Source organism: Fusarium oxysporum, chromosome 9 (genome assembly GCF_000149955.1).
Source record: "Fusarium oxysporum f. sp. lycopersici 4287 chromosome 9, whole genome shotgun sequence".
Lineage (NCBI taxonomy): Eukaryota > Fungi > Ascomycota > Sordariomycetes > Hypocreales > Nectriaceae > Fusarium > Fusarium oxysporum.
This window is the reverse complement of record NC_030994.1, coordinates 1,654,876-1,673,399: the sequence shown is the minus strand read 5'-3', so window position 1 is coordinate 1,673,399 and position 18,524 is coordinate 1,654,876. Positions and strand designations below refer to the sequence as shown.

The 18,524-nt window shown below is 48.0% G+C and overlaps 8 protein-coding genes across 13 annotated transcripts; 5 read left to right on the top strand and 3 right to left on the bottom strand.

The window, feature by feature from the left end:
• Positions 1–16: 16 nt before the first annotated feature.
• On the bottom strand, positions 17–1,243 carry FOXG_20049 (uncharacterized protein). Of its 2 annotated transcripts, XM_018400330.1 has the most exons (2): positions 702–1,243; positions 17–647 (listed from the first exon to the last, which is right to left on the bottom strand). In XM_018400330.1, exons 1-2 carry the CDS (start codon positions 804–806, stop codon positions 498–500), a joined length of 255 nt encoding a protein of 84 aa, XP_018246680.1. In that variant the 5' UTR covers positions 807–1,243; the 3' UTR covers positions 17–497. The 2 variants fall into 2 exon arrangements, with proteins under 2 accessions (XP_018246680.1, XP_018246679.1); XM_018400329.1 differs by having other exon boundaries at positions 17–1,243.
• A 168-nt stretch (positions 1,244–1,411) lies between these two features.
• On the top strand, positions 1,412–3,794 carry FOXG_09433 (dTDP-glucose 4,6-dehydratase). 3 transcript variants are annotated; one of them, XM_018388586.1, is made up of 4 exons: positions 1,412–1,826; positions 1,910–2,036; positions 2,090–2,625; positions 2,683–3,794. In XM_018388586.1, the coding sequence occupies exons 1-4, from the start codon at positions 1,781–1,783 to the stop codon at positions 3,327–3,329; spliced, it is 1,356 nt and encodes a 451-aa protein (XP_018246676.1). In that variant the 5' UTR covers positions 1,412–1,780; the 3' UTR covers positions 3,330–3,794. The 3 variants fall into 3 exon arrangements, with proteins under 3 accessions (XP_018246676.1, XP_018246678.1, XP_018246677.1); XM_018388588.1 differs by having other exon boundaries at positions 1,910–2,625; XM_018388587.1 differs by lacking the exon at positions 1,412–1,826 and having other exon boundaries at positions 1,861–2,036.
• A 1,871-nt stretch (positions 3,795–5,665) lies between these two features.
• FOXG_09432 (uncharacterized protein) lies at positions 5,666–8,632 on the top strand. Of its 3 annotated transcripts, none has more exons than XM_018388584.1 (3): positions 5,666–6,077; positions 6,149–7,098; positions 7,148–8,632. In XM_018388584.1, the coding sequence occupies exons 2-3, from the start codon at positions 6,752–6,754 to the stop codon at positions 8,166–8,168; spliced, it is 1,368 nt and encodes a 455-aa protein (XP_018246674.1). In that variant the 5' UTR covers positions 5,666–6,077; positions 6,149–6,751; the 3' UTR covers positions 8,169–8,632. The 3 variants fall into 3 exon arrangements, with proteins under 3 accessions (XP_018246674.1, XP_018246673.1, XP_018246675.1); XM_018388585.1 differs by having other exon boundaries at positions 5,685–5,849; positions 7,148–8,572; XM_018388583.1 differs by having other exon boundaries at positions 5,666–7,098.
• An 88-nt stretch (positions 8,633–8,720) lies between these two features.
• Positions 8,721–13,692, top strand: FOXG_09431 (uncharacterized protein). The gene is made up of 3 exons (XM_018388582.1): positions 8,721–9,128; positions 9,189–11,790; positions 11,837–13,692. The coding sequence occupies exons 1-3, from the start codon at positions 8,921–8,923 to the stop codon at positions 11,919–11,921; spliced, it is 2,895 nt and encodes a 964-aa protein (XP_018246672.1). The 5' UTR covers positions 8,721–8,920; the 3' UTR covers positions 11,922–13,692.
• Positions 9,352–13,857, bottom strand: FOXG_17771 (uncharacterized protein). Its single transcript, XM_018397757.1, has 5 exons — positions 12,807–13,857; positions 12,735–12,747; positions 12,550–12,683; positions 12,315–12,499; positions 9,352–12,247 (listed from the first exon to the last, which is right to left on the bottom strand). The coding sequence occupies exons 1-5, from the start codon at positions 12,807–12,809 to the stop codon at positions 12,022–12,024; spliced, it is 561 nt and encodes a 186-aa protein (XP_018246671.1). The 5' UTR covers positions 12,810–13,857; the 3' UTR covers positions 9,352–12,021.
• A 902-nt stretch (positions 13,858–14,759) lies between these two features.
• Positions 14,760–16,249, top strand: FOXG_09428 (uncharacterized protein; the record flags this gene model as incomplete). The annotated part of the gene is made up of 2 exons (XM_018388581.1): positions 14,760–15,002; positions 15,053–16,249. The coding sequence occupies 2 exons, from the start codon at positions 14,760–14,762 to the stop codon at positions 16,247–16,249; spliced, it is 1,440 nt and encodes a 479-aa protein (XP_018246670.1).
• A 475-nt stretch (positions 16,250–16,724) lies between these two features.
• FOXG_09427 (uncharacterized protein) lies at positions 16,725–17,421 on the top strand (the record flags this gene model as incomplete). Its single annotated transcript, XM_018388580.1, has 3 exons — positions 16,725–17,011; positions 17,057–17,223; positions 17,273–17,421. 3 exons carry the CDS (start codon positions 16,725–16,727, stop codon positions 17,419–17,421), a joined length of 603 nt encoding a protein of 200 aa, XP_018246669.1.
• Positions 17,187–18,518, bottom strand: FOXG_09426 (uncharacterized protein). The gene is made up of 2 exons (XM_018388579.1): positions 18,125–18,518; positions 17,187–18,075 (listed from the first exon to the last, which is right to left on the bottom strand). Exons 1-2 carry the CDS (start codon positions 18,397–18,399, stop codon positions 17,526–17,528), a joined length of 825 nt encoding a protein of 274 aa, XP_018246668.1. The 5' UTR covers positions 18,400–18,518; the 3' UTR covers positions 17,187–17,525.
• Between the last annotated feature and the right edge of the window lie 6 nt (positions 18,519–18,524).

Here is an 18,524-nt window from a genome sequence, read left to right as displayed (position 1 = left end):
GAAGCATTTCTTCCATGGGCAATAGATATGGCTACCTTAGGTAGGTAATTGAGTGCTCCAGGTTATGTTCTTGCCTTTGGCTGAGCATGTCTACTTTTCAAGGTGATTTACCTAGCCTCACGTTCCTTCGCAACACGATATTATGAATGTTTATTCTGGCTGAGCCTATAAATGAATGGGCACCAGGGTTGAAAGCCGGAAGTCATGTCCCTGGGCAGTGGACGGTAGAAAGTCCTGGCCATGAGTATCAAAACGGTTATACGGATATAAGGAGGCGCTTTAATCTTCAGACCCTGCTCTTCGACTATGCGCTTGAGAACTAACTGGTCAGGATGTCAATCGAGCCCATCCCTTAAAGTCCACGAATGGCGTGGACTCGGAGTGGGAGCCTTGACCCTGGTTGACGTAGCCCTTTCAGGATATCATATCCGTGATCAGGTCGAAGTCTTGACGATGATAGATGCTCCACTGCCACAGCGCATCAAGTCACTTTGGGATTATTGGTGAGGGGAAATCATTCGATATGCTGGTAGTTGCGGGAATATAAGAATATCGCATATCGTTAGGAACGATGTTGATAAAGCGGAAGATCTCTCCCGACCATTGTTACAGAAGCAAGGGTTAAGCGGAGAGTCGAAAGCCACGCTCTGCTCATGATGGTTAATAACGGGCTTCAAAAGCAGTAGAGGGGGAAGCCCAACGATGCAAGTCCACTTCAAGAGGGATCGAATCCTCTCTTTTCCCCAATGTATAACAGACCTCAAGTTAGAGGACATTAGCGCCCCGTCGATGGTCAATACAGTCATTTATGTTCAAAGCGTGACTGCTGTCTGTTCGAGGACGCAAGTAACGTTACTTTGTATGATCACCTAATTATCCCGAAGCAGTGCACCTATCGTGGTAAAGGCACAGCTAATGATGCTTGCCCGAAAGCTGGATAGGAATCGTTGAGGTTGTGGAGCGATATTAGCTAGATTAGTAGGTAGTGAGGGAGCCATTAATTGAAGCGAGCTTGTTGACATTCAATAAGCTTGGCTTTAAGTGAAGTGTTTACATCCATACATCTGCGGGTCTACCGTCGAAAACGGTGATAGAACGTTAATCGTCCTTCCCTTCGCTTGACAGGCAAAAAACAGCAAATGAGGAACAACTGGGAACCAAAGTATATAAACAGAACGACTGGGGTCTTGGAGAACATCCAATATAGTCATGGGATCTTGAGTAAGATCGGCATGCATCTTTGTGTTTGCAACTCCCTTGTCAACCGGCGACCTCCCATATCACAACATTTTTAGGACTTGAGCTGTGGCGCAACGTTCCTTTCCAGGAACCAGCGCCACATCTCATCAGTGGTTTGACTCAATTAGTGAGGTGGCGTTACAAGTTTAACTGTGCTGCATTGGACAAACCACGCTAGAATTCAACGTCTCTTCGTGTTCTGTGTGATTTGCCCCTTTAACTCGATTCAGTTGCTGACAACTATTAACGAAAAACCTCAACAGTGTTACACAAGATAACTTATTCGTATTCTAGACCAAATCTCTTCGTCAAAGATCTCCCTTCATTGCTTCTGAGCCGAGGGATTGCCCCTTACATATCCCCTGTCCCTGTCTACCCATGACCCATCACCCGCGGGTGGTTTGCGACAATTAAAATCCTGGCTGTTCATGACGCAGGCAAATTTGTCTGCATAACAGCAGAGACTCTGCCATCAAAGTCAAAGTCAATGCTCTGATACACCCTGCTTCAAATAGGCAGACTCAAATATCCTACGACGAATATGACGGCCTCCTCTGATCAACCGCGAACTAACGGTGACGCCAGTGGTAAGCCACCCAATTTGACATCTCGTCATCCGAGCAAGCTATATAAGCGAATGGTCGAGCTATAGACTAACCGATATGTCTAGTTGGGATAAATAACCACAGCAAACAAAGCGACATATGGAAGCATGCCCCTGTGCTCATTGGCACAACCAAATTTGAGCCTCGCTCCGATGTTAAAAACATCATGATTACAGGCGGCGCTGGCTTCATGTGAGTGACGTCCTGCAACGCCAAGCTCTGCTCCACTGACGGTTTATTTCAAGCGCTTGCTGGGTCGTCCGCCATCTCACTTTGACATATCCACATGCCTATAACATTGTCTCATTCGACAAGCTAGACTACTGCGCTGCTCTCAACAACACAGGCGTCCTAAGTGAATCCTCCAACTTTACCTTCTATCATGGCGATATCACCAATCCAGCTGAGGTCGTTGACTGTATGGAGCGATACAATATTGATACAGTTCTACACTTTGCCGCCCAGTCACATGTGGACCTGAGCTTTGGAAACTCTTATGGCTTTACACACACAAACGTCTACGGAACTCATGTTCTCCTTGAAAGCGCCAAGAAGGTTGGCATTGGCCGCTTCATTCATGTATCGACTGATGAAGTATACGGTGAAGTTAAAGAAGACGACGACGACCTTCTTGAGACGAGCATATTGGCTCCCACAAATCCATATGCCGCCAGCAAAGCGGCAGCTGAGATGTTAGTGCAGTCTTACCAGAAGAGTTTCAAATTACCTGCCATCATTGTGCGGAGTAACAACGTATACGGTCCTCATCAATATCCGGAGAGTGAGTCAGGAAGCTGCTTATTGCATGATGCATGCCCAAGATTCTAACCGTTCTTAGAAATTATCCCCAAGTTTACATGTCTTCTTAACCGTCAGCGGCCACTGGTTCTGCACGGAGACGGCACGCCTACCCGGCGATATCTCTACGCTGGCGACGCAGCTGATGCGTTTGACACGATTCTCCACAAAGGTCAAATTGGCCAGATTTACAACGTCGGTTCACAGGACGAAGTATCCAATCTAGAGCTCTGCGGGATGCTGCTCGACCGAATGAGGATACCACACGATACCCCGGAGCAGCTCCGCAAGTGGATCAAGTACACTCGGGACAGACCCTTCAATGACCGCCGGTATGCAGTTGATGGCACCAAACTAAAGAGGCTTGGTTGGGAACAGAAAGTGTCGATTGATGAGGGCCTCAAGATTACAGTCGATTGGTTCACGCAGTTCGGAGAGACTTGGTGGGGAGACATCAGCCATGTTCTCACGCCGTTTCCTACGGTGAGCGATGGCGAGATGGTTCCGGATGATGCGCGATCAATGCGCGATGAACCGCTTGAGTCCCAAGACATACGACAGGGCAAGCTGCCGGAACAGCACAAAAAGGATGATATGAGTGGTGGTTGTCGAGAAACACAACAGAACGGTGAGGATACAAGTGGGCTACATCAAAATAACGGCGGCGGTTATCAAATTACCGCTTAACGAACAGCCATTCTTTTTGCGGGACTTATTCCTTTTTAAATGCATTTTGACAATAGAACAGACAGAAGATCAAAGACATAGATACCACTTACAAGGGGGCTGATGACTAGACGAAGTCCGGAAGCTGGGGCTGCAAATTCAATCACTTAGATTGAAAGAATTTTGAATATATACCTAATTTATCGGGAATACATGTTTGTGCGTCTACCGTATGGGTTAGACCACGTAGCAATCAAGATGACGGCAACAACTATCGCTGGCTTATCTGTAAGTCAAGCTGGACACCATGGCATTGGCTTACTATCATCAGCTTTGAGAACAACTCAACTCTGGATCATCAAAGCTCTCTCAGCAACCAATAGGCTCCCCTTATAACTGCAGGAACACAATCAGGACAAAATGCAACAATGCGTGTCCAATGGCCACAATTAATGACGCGTTCTCCTGCATGATGCATCACCAACTGGGGCAGGCAAAAAGAAAAATCAAGCCAAAATTCAGGGGGTATCTTCCCAAAGGCCCGGTATCATATGCAAATGCAGAGACAACGCCAACACACAGACGCAGACGCAAACGCAGTCTCGGACAGACACCAAGTCCAAGCCAGCGGGTCGGGGAGAGGCTAAACTCCGCGGCGCCGGGCCGACAGTCTAATACGTCCCGGGAAACTCTGACAGCGCATAACAAGAGGCAACAGTTTGTGTGACCCGTGGTGAAGTTCTTTCACTCTACGGAGTCTCCAGCGAATGGGATCACGGCGGGACGATCCTAGACTGGGGACGGTTTGACTTTTTTTTTTGTCGATGCCCAATGTGAACCGACCTGCCGGATAAGGGACAAGGGAAAGGTTATCCGGGGGTGAGGATTTTTAGTGATGGTGTTGGTGTTGGTGTTGGTGTTGTTTTTGCATCATACTATTTTTTTTAACTGCCGAAATGTTGATAGGCAGACATGTACTAGACTACGAACTATGCGGAGAGCAGGAAGAGTTTCCAATTGGAATCACTGACATTTGGGTTGCACTAAAGAATTTGACAGGGCGGGAGGGCTTTGATTAATTGCCTCTAACTTGTTAACTTGGGGCTTGGGTCAAAGGGTAGAGGGGACGGGCCGCTTCAAGATGTGAGACCTAGACACTGACTAGAATTTGATGGGTCGACGATTGATAAGTGAGTTGCAGTAGGAACAAGTCTATCCGTACATACGACGACGGCGAGGCCATCCTTGTCGTAGCAGTACCCAATTCCGCATGTAATAGTAAAAGCCAACTTCATCGACCGTTTTTTTTTTTCTCTCCGACGATGTGGAGATATGTAACTTACACCCATGACACAAGGAAGACGCGGGTAACCGTAGTCAAAGAGTCTTCGCTCTTTTGAGTAACAACAATGCCGATACATGAGTGACAAACAATTATGCTTAACACAAAATCTCTATTGTCGTATTGTCTTTTCTTGGCATGCGATAACAGGATTCCAGCTCGACAAAGGCACAAGGTAAGAACAGAACTATCGGACTTACAGTAAACATCGACTCATGAAAAGACCCCCATGGACGCTTATCTGAATCAGGTTTAAGTCTTGTCTGGATTGTGAACCCTGAACCAACTGTGCATCCCCTGCTGTTGCACTGCTCCACTGCCGTGGGATGATGGACCAGGAGCCAGGTTCCCTGAGGGGGGAACTCTTAGCACCCCGAAGAGAGCAAGTTTCTGTGTTGCTCATTGCTTGTCAGAGCCTAGATTGGGCTGGAACTTGCCGTGGTGCTTCTGAGTACTTCCATGTGGTGACACTCCTGATGAGAATGCCTAATCCACGCCTTCTTGTGAGATGAGGTCGTACAGATACTACCTATGTTAACCGGTTGAGAAATAGGTAGGCACGGATATATCCGTATACCATGGACCTTCAATAGTGCACAGAGGCTTAGGGCCCAGGCCTTCCACTTCTAACCCCCCCGGCAGCCGAGGCCGTTTGACAAGCAGAGCCAAGCAGCCGAGCTCACCGGAGCAACATCAATCCGAGAGCAGGTGCAGGAACATCCATGGAGTGAGGAGTCCGTGTTTAGGATATATGCGGCGGGTTAAAGGGCCAGGTACGCTTAGAGTGCCGGGAGCTGAGGAATGGATAAACCTCCACCTTGACCGTCGAATCGCATAAACGGACAGTAATGGAAAAACGGCCGTCAGAAGGATACAACGTTTCATGATTTATGTTCTCTTTGAGTTAAGGATACGGATATACTTCACAGGGTTGCCACGGCCTTCCGTTACCAGTATTGCCAAGCTCAAGAAGTTCATAGAGCATGGGGTTACGGTTAGTATATTTGGATTTGATCTGAACCAACAGGGTATAAGTGCTGTATTGTTGCTGCACTGCATATGAATGGACAATGAGACGGCCTCGTCGCTGCCTACTCTATACATATAATATCTATCCAAATTTTACAGCTCTCCAACTTCAACTTCAACTTCGACACCTTCTTCTCTACGCACTACATAGAGTTGACAACTTAGCCTAGGTAGCCAGTCCCTTGTCAGGAAACAGCTAGCGTCTACCACCGTCAATCCAAGAGACTCGTCGTCTAACCACAAACGTTGTCAACCGACCGGCATATCCTTGTCTCTCAGAAGCAGCGCAGTGGCAGCACCAGAGGCAGAAACCCCCCTTGCACCCGATCCTTGGATCTCTCTCTTTTCCTCCACTTTTGTTCAGTTCTGTCAGTTCATCAGGAAAAGAAAATCCTCGGGTTGGTTTTGTTTCTGTTTCTGTTCTGTCTTTCAACCCAACGACAGTACTAATTACTAGCTCTGACTCTAGTGTGTTCCCCGGTTTCTCCTCTCTGTCGGTGACTCAACCAGTCAACTCATCTCTTTCCTCTTCCTACCTACTTCAGACTATTCGTAAACTGACCATATACAATTTGTCTGCCTTTTTCTACGGATCCCTTCCGGTTCCCTCAGACCCTTGTCCACGTTTCTTGGTCTGTGCTCACGGGCCTTTACCAATCCCCAGGTCTTCTTCCTTCTTGAAGTCTTGGATCCTCCTCCACTCTACTTCACGAATACATATTTCGTCTTTCATCCATAATTGCTTTGTTTGTGCTTTGACGGCTGCTACTGCCGCTCGGGTTGCTTTTGGCCCTCGTACGGACGGTGTTTAGACAAAGACTGCAACCTCGCTCTCGCGAGTAAACCCGAACCTAACTAATCCGGTTTCTTCGCCTCAACCTCTTATCCACACAAGTCTTCGACCATTCTCCGTCATCGCGACAGCAACAACGAATCATACCTGGGCCCGAACTTTGTCGCCCGCGCCGCTCGTTTCAGCCTCATTCCCCGATCCCAAGCCATGTCGTTAGCCAATATCGCATCCATTCAATTATCATAGTTGTCATTATCCTTCTCTTCTCTCTAGACACCCATGGCCAAAAAGCGGAGGACCAAGCAACGCAAAAGTACACGGGGACGGCACAACCAGTCTCAGACGAGCACAATGTCCTCGGAGGACTCGTATGCTGTACAGAGCGGCCGACAATCTAGCGACGGTACACCGAGTGAGCATGCCAATAGCGACGGAAATAACACAGCCATGACCAGTATCATGGGTACCGATGAGGAGCATCACCACGATGAATCCGACCTCGATGAAGATGTCGACGAAGACGACATGATATCCATATATCCCGCTTCTCAATACCCCAGGGTCTCTGCTTCACACCGTGTAGAGACCCCATTCTCTCCAGATTCCCATACGGTAGACTCAGACATGTAAGCGACATGTTGTGCTACATTTCTTGCAATGACTAACATATGCTAGGGCTGCATCGACACGATCGTTGTGGGCGCAAGACCTTGACTACCGAGAAATCCACGGCCGGCGCTACTGTCGCGAATATTATATGCCAAACGACGACATCGAACAATGGAGAATGTCTCTCCAACACCAAGTATTTATGCACGTCCTCGACGGTGAACTCACTCTTGTCCCTCTGCAAAACCCCGAGCATATTCTCGATATTGGCACGGGAACAGGTGAATGGGCAATCAAAATGGCCGAGTTGCAACCCCAGTGTGAAGTTGTCGGAACCGATATCGCTGCGATAGCCGAGACTAAAAGCGTGCCCATGAACGTCTTCTTCGAAATTGAAGACGCTGAGGATTGGGATCGCCACCCCGATATGTACGACCTGATTCACTTCCGGCTCATGGAGGGCGCATTTCGGAATTGGAGCTTCGTCTACGACAATACGTTCTTTTCTCTCAAGCCTGGTGGTTGGATTGAGGTTCAAGACTTTGTGAGCGCGGAGGGCTTTACACAATTCTTATCACAGTTCCCCGACAACTCTGCCATGCACGAACTCCTTCGAGACCTCTTGATCGCTTCGGAAAAGTCGGGGCGCCCACGAGGAACATATCATCTCGAGCCACGGCTGCTCATGGAGGCAGGCTTTGTCGACGTGCGGGTTACGGAATACTCTATTCCTATTACCGTTGCCGAGGCATCTGCGGGCAAGATCTGGCTTATTTCGTGTCTAGACAGTTTCGAGGCACATTGCTTGCGTTTGTTGACAGAGTACATGGACTGGGACCCTGAAAAGTGCAAACAGGCTTGTGAAGCTGCTGCCCGAGACTTGGCAAACGCAGCCAAGGACCCGGAGAAGTCGAAGGGTCTTCAGATCAAGATGCGCATTATCATTGGCAGAAAGCCCCTCGATGCACCGCCCACAGATCTTGCAGAATTTCTCGGGAGGAGTTACTCGCCAGTAACAGAACTGAACGGCAACAGTCCTGATCCTACGCTCCGTCCAGATGACCAAACAACTGCAGGTCTAAGCTGAGGCAGTGGTGTCGACTCGGGTTACGATGAGGGCACGAAGAAGCTTAATTGTTGTGCGGCTCGGCGGCTTTGCTTTGTGTGCGATGGGGTTTGGCGCAGACTTTTGTTTTGGGCCGGCGTTGTAAACGGATGACGACTCATTTTTTCTTCTTCTAAACATTTATCTGTACATACTTCAGCATTCGATCTAGGGTTGGTTATCCTTTGAAGATACTCATGGACGGCGCTCTGGTGTACACAAGACTTGTTCGTCTGATAGCTATTGAGAGCTATAGGCATGACGAGTTATGTAAAAGACACTTGGATTGGTTAGACAGACATAGGGAGAATATGTGTATCAGTGCACTGACAATAGAATCTTTTTAGAGTCAAAACTTATGCCACCTCTGATTCATTGAGCATTCCATTAAAACTGTGTAGTTACAACCCAGGTGATGCTGATCCAATAACGAAAGCGTGATGTAATATTTCGGGCGGGTGTTGCTAGGAGCTGGAGCTAAATAGCTGCCTTAGCCCCCGACAGGAGATACCTACCCGGCCCCAGGTGGGGACCTAGAGCTGTCCAACCACCGACTTCGTCACCGTCAACACCAACTCTCACTCATTCCCATCAACCAGCTTCAGCGAGCCGAGCCAACCTCTACAGCCCCCCCTGTTTATCGAGTTCAAATTAGGCGTCTAGCAGTGCGCAAGACGCATAACTACCCTCCACGCCCCCGACCGCCGAATATGCGCCTGTGAGACCGCGACAATATGGCCCTGGATCTCCAAGATGGCTTCGTCGCCGCCAATGGCGTCCCAGACCTCGAAGAACCTATTTTCACCATAGAGCGCGTTCAGTTACAGTTCTCAGTAGCGGCCGACTTTGTTGCTGCGCAGGTTGCCAACAACGTCATCGTCCTCGCCCTTTCCAATGGACGCATTCTCCGTATTGACCTGGAACGACCCGAGGATATTGACGGTGAGCAGTTGAGCGATGTATCGTGCGGCTAGTCATGGTGACTGATATCGCAATGTATAGATATCGACCTTCCCAAAAAGCCATCCGAGATTGGCATGATACGGCGCATGTTCCTCGACCCTACAGCATCACATCTAATTGTTTGCACTGCGCTTGGCGAGAATTATTACCTCCACTCCCAGTCAAAACATCCTCGGCCACTTGGGCGTCTCCGAGGAGTTTCGATTGAGAGTGTGGCATGGAACCCTTCGTTACCGACAGCGTCGACACGCGAGATATTGATTGGTGCATCCGACGGCAACATTTATGAGGCCTTCATTGAGACGTCAAAGGAGTTTTACAAGAAGGAGGTGAAGCACTTAAAGAATCTACATAAACTTCCTGACGGACCAATTACGGGATTATGGGTGGACAATCTCCAGAATAACAAGTCAGACCTTCGACGGGTTGTGATAGCTACTCAGACACGCTTGTTTCACCTAGTCGGAAGGATAGGATTTGGGCATGATGGTTCAGGGTCTGTATACACCCGATTGTTCGAGTCAGAGCAGCCTGTTGTTCATGAACTGTCCCGGACGACCTCAGGAGCACCTTCGAGTCTAGCGGTGTCCCCAGACCCCCCGGATTCTGGACCATACGATGACGACATTCCTGATAGAGCATATGCATGGCTATCGTACCAAGGCGTGTTCCACGGTAAACTATTGAACCAGCCTGTAGACAGCAACCTCGGGACCAAGGTCTTTTCAGAATCACATATGCTTTCCAGAGCTCAGGTCCTTTCCCCTGAGAATAGCGAAAGACGAGTCCCGACAACCGAGGCAATCGATGCAATCGCACTCACACAATGGCATATTGTCCACCTGGTCGGAGGTCGTGTCATTACAACGAACCGCCTCACCGGAAAGATGGTGTCTGAGCATGATGTTATCGGTCAGGGACAGAAGCCTCTCGGGTTCTCCGTGGATATCCAAAAGAACACATTTTGGCTATTTACATCAGATGAGATATTCGAGATTGTGGTTCGAGATGAGGAGCGCAACATCTGGGAGATTATGACAAAACTGAAAGAGTTTGAGCCAGCTCTGCAACATGCTCGAACACCACTTCAAAAGGAAACAGTCGCGGCTGCATACGGTGATCACTTGGCCAAAAATGGACACTGGCTCGAGGCTGCTACTGTCTATGGCCGCAGCAACAAGCCTTTTGAAGATATTGCACTGAGCATAATCGACAATAATCAACCAGATGCCTTGAGAAAGTTCTTACTGACGAAATTAGCTTCGCTCAAGAAATCAGCAGTGATGCAGCGGATGATGATCGCGGGATGGTTGATCGAGGTCTTTATGTCCAAACTCAACACGCTGGATGATACCATAAACACACAAGCTGAGCCATCGGAGCACCTCAACTCGACTGAATCACGAAAGCTACTCGAGTCTGTGAGGAAAGAATTTAGAGATTTTGTCGACAAGTATAAAAACGACCTCGACCGGAAAATGGTCTACGATGTCATCAGCAGCCACGGCCGTGAGGGAGAACTTTTATATTTTGCCAATGCGGTTAATGACTACAACTACGTTCTCTCTTACTGGGTACAGCGAGAGAGATGGAATGAGGTCTTGAATGTTCTCAAGAAACAGACGGATCCTGAAGTCTTTTACCGATATAGCAGCGTACTTATGACATATGTAGCGCCGGAGTTAGTTGAGATTTTGATGAGGCATGCTGACCTGAAGCCTCGAAATCTCATACCAGCCTTTCTTGAGTACAACCGTACATTCTCGGGAGGTCCCAATGCACAGAACCAAGCTATCAGATACCTCAACTATGCGGTTTACCAGCTAAACTCGAAAGATGCTGCTGTGCACAACACTCTCGTCTCGATTTACGCTTCTCACTCCTCCAAGGATGAATCGGGACTTTTATCCTACCTACAAGCACAAGGTGATGAGCCGCGTTACGACCCAGATTTCGCCCTTCGACTTTGCATTCAACACCACCGAACATTATCTTGCGTTCATATCTACACTAGCATGGGACAGTATCTTCAGGCAGTCGACTTGGCGCTTTCTCATGGCGAAGTTGAGCTAGCAGCAGTTATTGCTGATCGACCCATGTCGAATCCGCAACTGCGCAAGCGATTGTGGCTTGCGGTGGCCCGAAAAGTCATTTCTCAATCGAATGGAATCAAGACCGCCATTGAATTCCTCAAGCGGTGCGACTTGCTCAAGATCGAGGATCTCATTCCTTTCTTCCCTGACTTTGTTGTTATCGATGACTTCAAAGAGGAGATTTGCGCGGCGCTGGAAGATTACAGCCGTAATATTGATAACTTGAAGAAAGAGATGGATGAGTCGTCGCAGACTGCAACAAATATCAAGGTTGACATTGCTGCGCTCGATCACCGATACGCAATCGTGGAACCTGGGGAGAAGTGTTATACGTGTGGGCTGCCGCTGTTGAGCAGGCAGTTCTTTGTCTTCCCCTGTCAGCATTCGTTCCATTCTGACTGCTTGGGACGCAAGGTTCTGGAGCAAGCGGGCGTTGGAAAGTCTACACGTATCAGGGAACTTCAGACACAGATACAGAAGGGTTTAGTCAGTGGTACTCAGAGGGAGACTGTGGTGGCGGAGCTGGATGCTCTTGTTGCTTCTGCTTGGTATGTTGGTGTTTCCTCTTGTAATTTCACAGCTAACATTCTACAGTATTCTTTGCAGTGACCTTGCAATCAAGAGGATTGACGAGCCTTTCATTACGCATAACGACAACGTCAACGAATGGGCATTGTAACAAGAGGAGGACAGGAACAGAGTCACGGGAGAGAAGAGTCTGTGAACTTGTGGCTGCCTCATCATTATCTTAGATCTGCATATACCCCCACAACATTTATTCAGTACAATTGACGACAGCCTTGATTTAAAACCTGTGGTCTAACATGGTACCAAGCAACCGCGCTCTGGTTTGTACGTCTTAATACCTGCATTCGGTTACACCATCGGTGGAACGAGTTAACATAAGGATGGACACAATGACACCGTATAAGCCTAGAACCTCGGCAAAGATGAGGATGAGGACCATTCCGATATAGAGACGTGGTTGCTGCGAACTTGCACGAACTGGGGGTTGTTAGACATTTATCACAATTTGTCAAGTTTGCTGCCTTTAGTCCATGAGTGAACATACCTCCGGCATCGCCAACGATGCCAATAGCAAAGCCAGCAGCCATGCCGCACAGCCCTACCGAAATGCCAGCACCGAGCTGCAGAAACGCCGTGTGGATAGCCATCTTCTCCTTGATGTTGTTTGACATGATGACGCTTGCTACGAGACCGTAGATGGACAGGATCTGGGCCATGATGGCACACAAGCTAAGTGTGTCAGCCACTGTTTTACCAACATTGAGTTCATCTCATCGTACGTGTTTTGCATCATCATGTCGGGGCGGAGGATGCCAGATTGGAAGATTGCGCCGGCGGACTTTGCGGTGCCGTATGCTGCGCCGAATGTTGTGAAGACGATGGAACACGCGCAACCAATTGCGCCAAAGAAGGACTGTCCATATGTGATCAGAAATGGGTTTTTCTTTGGTAAAGGGCTACATACGGCGTACATGGGACTGAGAAATATTATGTCAGTTGAGTCTCAGTGATTAAGAGATTAAGAGGGAGGTTGTACCATCGGTCCATGTTTGCAAGAACTTCAGCATCCATGTTGGCGTTGGTTAGTTACTGTGGATTTTCCAGTCGAAGTTAAAGGTGTTATCACGGGCACAGATGATCAGAAGTTTGTGGTAAGCAAGACACATATATACTCATGCCAGGCTGCACAGTTGGTCAAGGACATATAAGCCTATGTAAAGCCTGCAGATAACATCACCTGGTGACATGCAGCTCAGAAGGATTGATTTCAGCCGCACAAAGACTATCAATCTTGGCAGACGCTTTGCCAGGCAACCACAAATTGACTTGCATGGTTTGTGTTGGTGTTGTTGGATTGCATCGTTACGTGGCTTGGTAGGCAGAAGAATAAGCAGCGTTGTAAGTGGTTGATGATGGATGCAGTATGGTGAACATCCAAGATAAGATGCGTATCCGGGGAGAGGCCTCTAGTGCAATTCATTATTGTATTCACTAATGCCATACCCCTCTGTGCCCGTGAAGCACAATGGCTAAGGGGTAATTTTCGTGAGTGTCCGTCTGAAAGCGGACGTTGAGTTCGAGCTGGGGGGTTGTGAAACCGAAGATGTTACTGCATGATACCATGAGAAACGTCGCGGCACTTCAACCGAGGGCAATAGTATGGGATGGAAAATAAACACAAAATAGGAATCATGCTTCTCGTGATATTTTGATTCTTGGTGTTTAGAGCAACATTGATTCAAATGCACGGTTATATGGAACCACTGTTTACCCTAAACATGATGGCTGGAGACGGAGAAATTAGAGAGCCAATGACTCCAGAGGACGAGATCTTGGCAGTTTCGAGTGGGAAAACATTTATTTAAAGGAACGAAACAAGAATCGGACGTCATGTCAACTCGGCTCTGTTCTGATGTAGCCTGAATTTGAAATACCACTGAGTGGCCTCCGTTGTCAATCGGAAGTTCGGCACCTTGAGCCACTTTAAGTTGTCGTCAGCATCGCCATCAGATTCTCATGTGATGCCAACTGACTAGCGACCTTTCCAGAATACCTACCTTGCTGGATAACTTCAGCTAGAATCGAATAGATTTCTCTTTTGAGAAAGACTTTGTGACACAATGCCTCAGAGATAGCCCCGTGGTTAAGCGCTGCAGGGACCATTGCATCGTATGGCACGTCATAAAGCATGCGCCAGTCAGACGCCCATGTAAACGTTTCACAGAGAGGCTTGTGGATAAAGCGCTAACTAATAATAACTATACTCACAGTTTTGCTTACTGTAGCAGCAGATTGTATAGTAGGATGGACGCCGGTAGTATTCGCATGATACTAACTTAGTAGTACCCAATACCCCGGATCTTCCGCCTTTTACGTGTCCGCTCTATCTCCCGAACAATCTCTAAAGGTTTCTACCGGCCGCGCGTCTTCTTATCGACCCCTCAGCATTAACTCGAGTCGGAGGTTATCCTGAGTTATGTCCGATGAGATGAGATGAGATGGGATGAGAGGCATCCCGACGTTTTCGAGGTGTTTCGAATATGCAAACTATACTGGTTCGTGCGGCGCCTAAAGATGATTCTGTTACAGCTTAGATCGATCAAGGGGGTAAATGGCATGACTGGATTTTGGAAATGTTATACACAAAATGCATGCAAATGTCACAATGAATGGTTGTTACAGATACCGGACATGTTTTCATTGCTCTCTCTGTCTCTCTCTCTCTCTCTTCGGATTGTTCCTCGCTACTTCGGCGTTTCCGTGCCGAAAGGTGGTGCTCTGACGTTTGCTCTTCAAGGTGACGTTGACGCATCGCGAGAGTTTAGTACTCCCGCGCGGATGTGCGGCAAGATCCTTAGTAACATCGACTATCTATGACCAAATATCGGTACTGCAACATACTATCGAGTTCGCCTTGTGGGCGTAATCTAAGTTGGGGCGGAGTACATTGGGGCCAGGATATAAACACAGGGATCAATACCCTCAGTTGATGGATGAGCTCGACAGATCAACTTACAAGGTTTCAATCATGAAGTCTATTCAACTATCCTCCTTACTATTATCTCTACTATCACTCACTGAAGGAATTTCTCTTAACAAGAGAGACAATGGCCTCGAGCCTCGTGTTATGAGCGTGGAGATTCAGAGGCGGACAATATCTGATCCTATTTCCAACGATCGAATACGTCTTCGCAAGAGAGACGGGACAATAGACATTGGTATTGACAATGAAGTAAGTATCTACCACAACAACACAGAGACACAACCATTGACCTCCTCTAGCAATCTCTTTACTTCCTCAATGCATCATTGGGAACGCCACCTCAAGATTTCCGTCTTCATCTCGACACTGGAAGCAGTGATCTATGGGTCAACGCACAAGGCTCAAAACTATGTTCTACTCACGCCAATATATGCAGCGAATCTGGTCTATACAGTCCTAACAAGTCGTCGACTTATGAGTATTTGAACAGCGACTTCAACATCTCATATGCCGATGGCTCTGGTGCTTCCGGAGACTATGCTACCGAGACGTTCCGCATGGGTAGTGTAAAGCTTGAAGATTTACAGTTTGGTATCGGATATGTTACATCTGACAACGAAGGCGTCCTTGGTATCGGATACAAGAGCAATGAAGCTCAGGTCGGCCAACTCAACCGAGACGCTTACGATAACTTGCCGGCCAAGTTGGCTTCCAAAGGTCTCATCGCTTCTAATGCGTACAGCTTGTATCTGAACGACCTCGAGTCTGCCACCGGAACCATCCTATTTGGAGGCGTGGACCAGGAGCAGTATACCGGCGATCTAGTCACTCTCCCCATCAACAAGATTAACGGCGAGTTTGCCGAGCTCTCCATCACACTACAGAGCGTCAGCGCAGACTCAGAAACTATCGCTGACAACCTTGACCTTGCTGTTATTCTCGACTCTGGCTCAACACTCTCATATCTCCCCGCCACACTTACGTCAGACATATATGATATTGTTGGCGCTCAGTACGAGGAGGGAGAGTCTGTCGCATACGTTCCCTGCGATCTTGGAAACGATTCAGGAAACTTGACGTTCAAGTTCAAAGACCCGGCAGAGATCTCAGTACCATTGAGCGAGCTGGTCCTTGACTTCACCGATGTGACAGGGCGCCAATTATCCTTCGACAATGGCCAGGCAGCCTGTACTTTTGGAATAGCACCCACGACAGGAGACATTTCTATCTTGGGTGACACGTTTCTCAGAAGCGCCTACGTTGTTTTCGATCTTGAGAATAACGAGATCTCACTAGCACAGAGCAACTTTGACGCTACAAAATCGCATATTCTCGAGATCGGTACCGGAAAGCATCCTGTTCCTACTGCCACTGGTAGTGGTTCTTCTGATAACAAGGAAAATGCCGCTGCGTCACTTGCACCATTAGGAGGCGACGCAGCTATTTCTATGGTTGCTGGGGCCTTTGCTCTCGGGTTTGCTTGGATGCTTATTTGACGTGGTGTTAACGTTGTGCATGGCTTATGAAGGTTTCTGGAGAAAAGCATCATGATTTAGCGTCTGGTTTGGCATGATGTTATGGTGTTACATGGTTATTCTGTTGGGCTACATTCAAGGAGTATTGGGTCGAGATAGACACGCGTTAAGAGGAATGATGTTCTATTGATTTCTAAATGGATTTTTCTTTGCTCGAACTTATCCTACATATACCTGAGCGATGGCAGTGATCTGATCTGCGTTTGCCGATTCGGCTCCGAAAGGTCGCATTTAGCTACTCTTCGCTGTGTTACTGATATATGGCATGCAAAGTTACATTACGGAGATAAAGTTTCCACCCCATGTATACATATATATTTCTACTGTCCCTTGTCTGAGCAAGCTCAAGCTTTCAACCCCAAGACTTCATTCTGCTGTTGTTGGCATGCTACAGTAGACATTTCACCTAAAACCAATACACGTCAAACGGTACAGAATGACTGCTTATATCGAGCTTGCAGCTTCTTGGCTCTTCAAAAACTCCAAGGGCAGAGATGCAAGAGCTTTCTTCACCACTCCCGCCTTTGCTGAGCATCCAGAGCCTACACTTGCTGTCACATCTCCAGACTGTGGCCCAGATGGTGCAACATTGGGGAAAGACTACATGCACGGTGATCAGCACAAGTTTCCAGAGTTATCCTGGGACCCTCACTCTGGTGTAAAAGAGTGGTTACTTGTGTCTGAAGACCCAGATGCTCCCCTGACAACGCCAATTTGCCATGGGTGAGTTGACATTTGAATTTGGAAGAATGAGGCTAACTGTTGTAGAATTTACTTGGGAATACCCTCTGAGAAAACAAGAGTTGTCGAGAGTGACTTTGAGCCTGTTGAAAAGAGTTCCACTCGACTCGCGGGAGGCTTCTACTATGGTGCGAGTCGTAACGGCTCGATCTATATTGCTCCACGGCCACTTCTGAATCATGGCATTCATCGATGTGAGTATAACTGGCTCTAGGGCAAATACATGAATTAACATGATGCAAGACTGGTATGAAGTAATTGGTCTAAATGAGCCTTTGGACGAGAAGTTCAAGACCTCCAAACCGAACAGGGATCAAGTCGCAGAAGCCATTAATGGTAAGGTAGTTGTCTGGGGAAGATGGATGGGACAGTGCGAGAGAAGATGGGAGTGAGTCAAGATGGAGATGGTATCGATCTTATTATGTTTCTACTCTTACGCATAATTGACGGCTCCAATCTCTCAGCCCGTTCCTCATTTTGTAGTCATTGAACACCCTTAGATTCGTCCAAAACTCCAGATGTTCAACCCAGTCTTGGTTCCCTCTTGAACGGGCAGCCCAGCATGCCATGTCTCTTCGTACCCTCTACCATCCGCCGCAAAGTTCTCCCAATAGACTGCATTCCCCGGCACAACCTTGAAAGTCACACCAGTACCTCTATCTTTCTCCATATCGTCAGGACACTCGATGAACCGACACCATTCCGTCTCCGCTGGTCTCTTGATAAGGGGAAACTCGGTGCCACCGCCTTTAAGACTATCAGAACCCTCGACCCACACCATGAGACTGCTCACACGGCCCCATCCACGCGTGTTAGAGCTCCAGTCGAAGTGATGGTTGTAGTGACCACCCGGACCGTACCGTTGAGTCCTCATGCGCTCGATCCAGAGATCTGGACGCCAGCCTTGAAGAGCGCGGGCACGAGACTCGATGCAGCGGACAGGGTCAGTTCTGGGAATGAGCGCAACGTGAGAGTCACGGACTGAAGAGTCGCGATGGGTGGCCTCGCCATTGTTGGTTATGGTTGAAGGTACAAAGATCGGTTCACTATTGAGTATTAGCATCATACCATGACACGATACCTGGACATATCTACCTTATATCAAGCAAATGCTTCCTTTCTCCCTCATTCAAGAAATTCTCAAGGTAAATTATCAGAGGCTCTCTGCTCAAAATTCTAGCAACATAACCATCTGGAGCACATTCAGGCGCTGTCGCATTGGGCGGATCGATAGCTAGGAGCGACTCATTGAACTTGGGGCGCGGTGAGACATCGTTGATGCGGGTGGCCCGGTCTGGATACAAGAAGTCACTGATGGGATTTGAGAACACTAGAATAACAGCCAGGAGTCCAATCACGTATTGAAACATGGTTGAGGGCAGCTCATAAGCAGTCAATGGCTGATAGTTTAGAGGAGGATGAGAGTTGAAGGGGGGACGATTGAGCTCATGATGAGTGGAGCAAAACTACAAGGGTTAAAGCTTCGGATAAGACG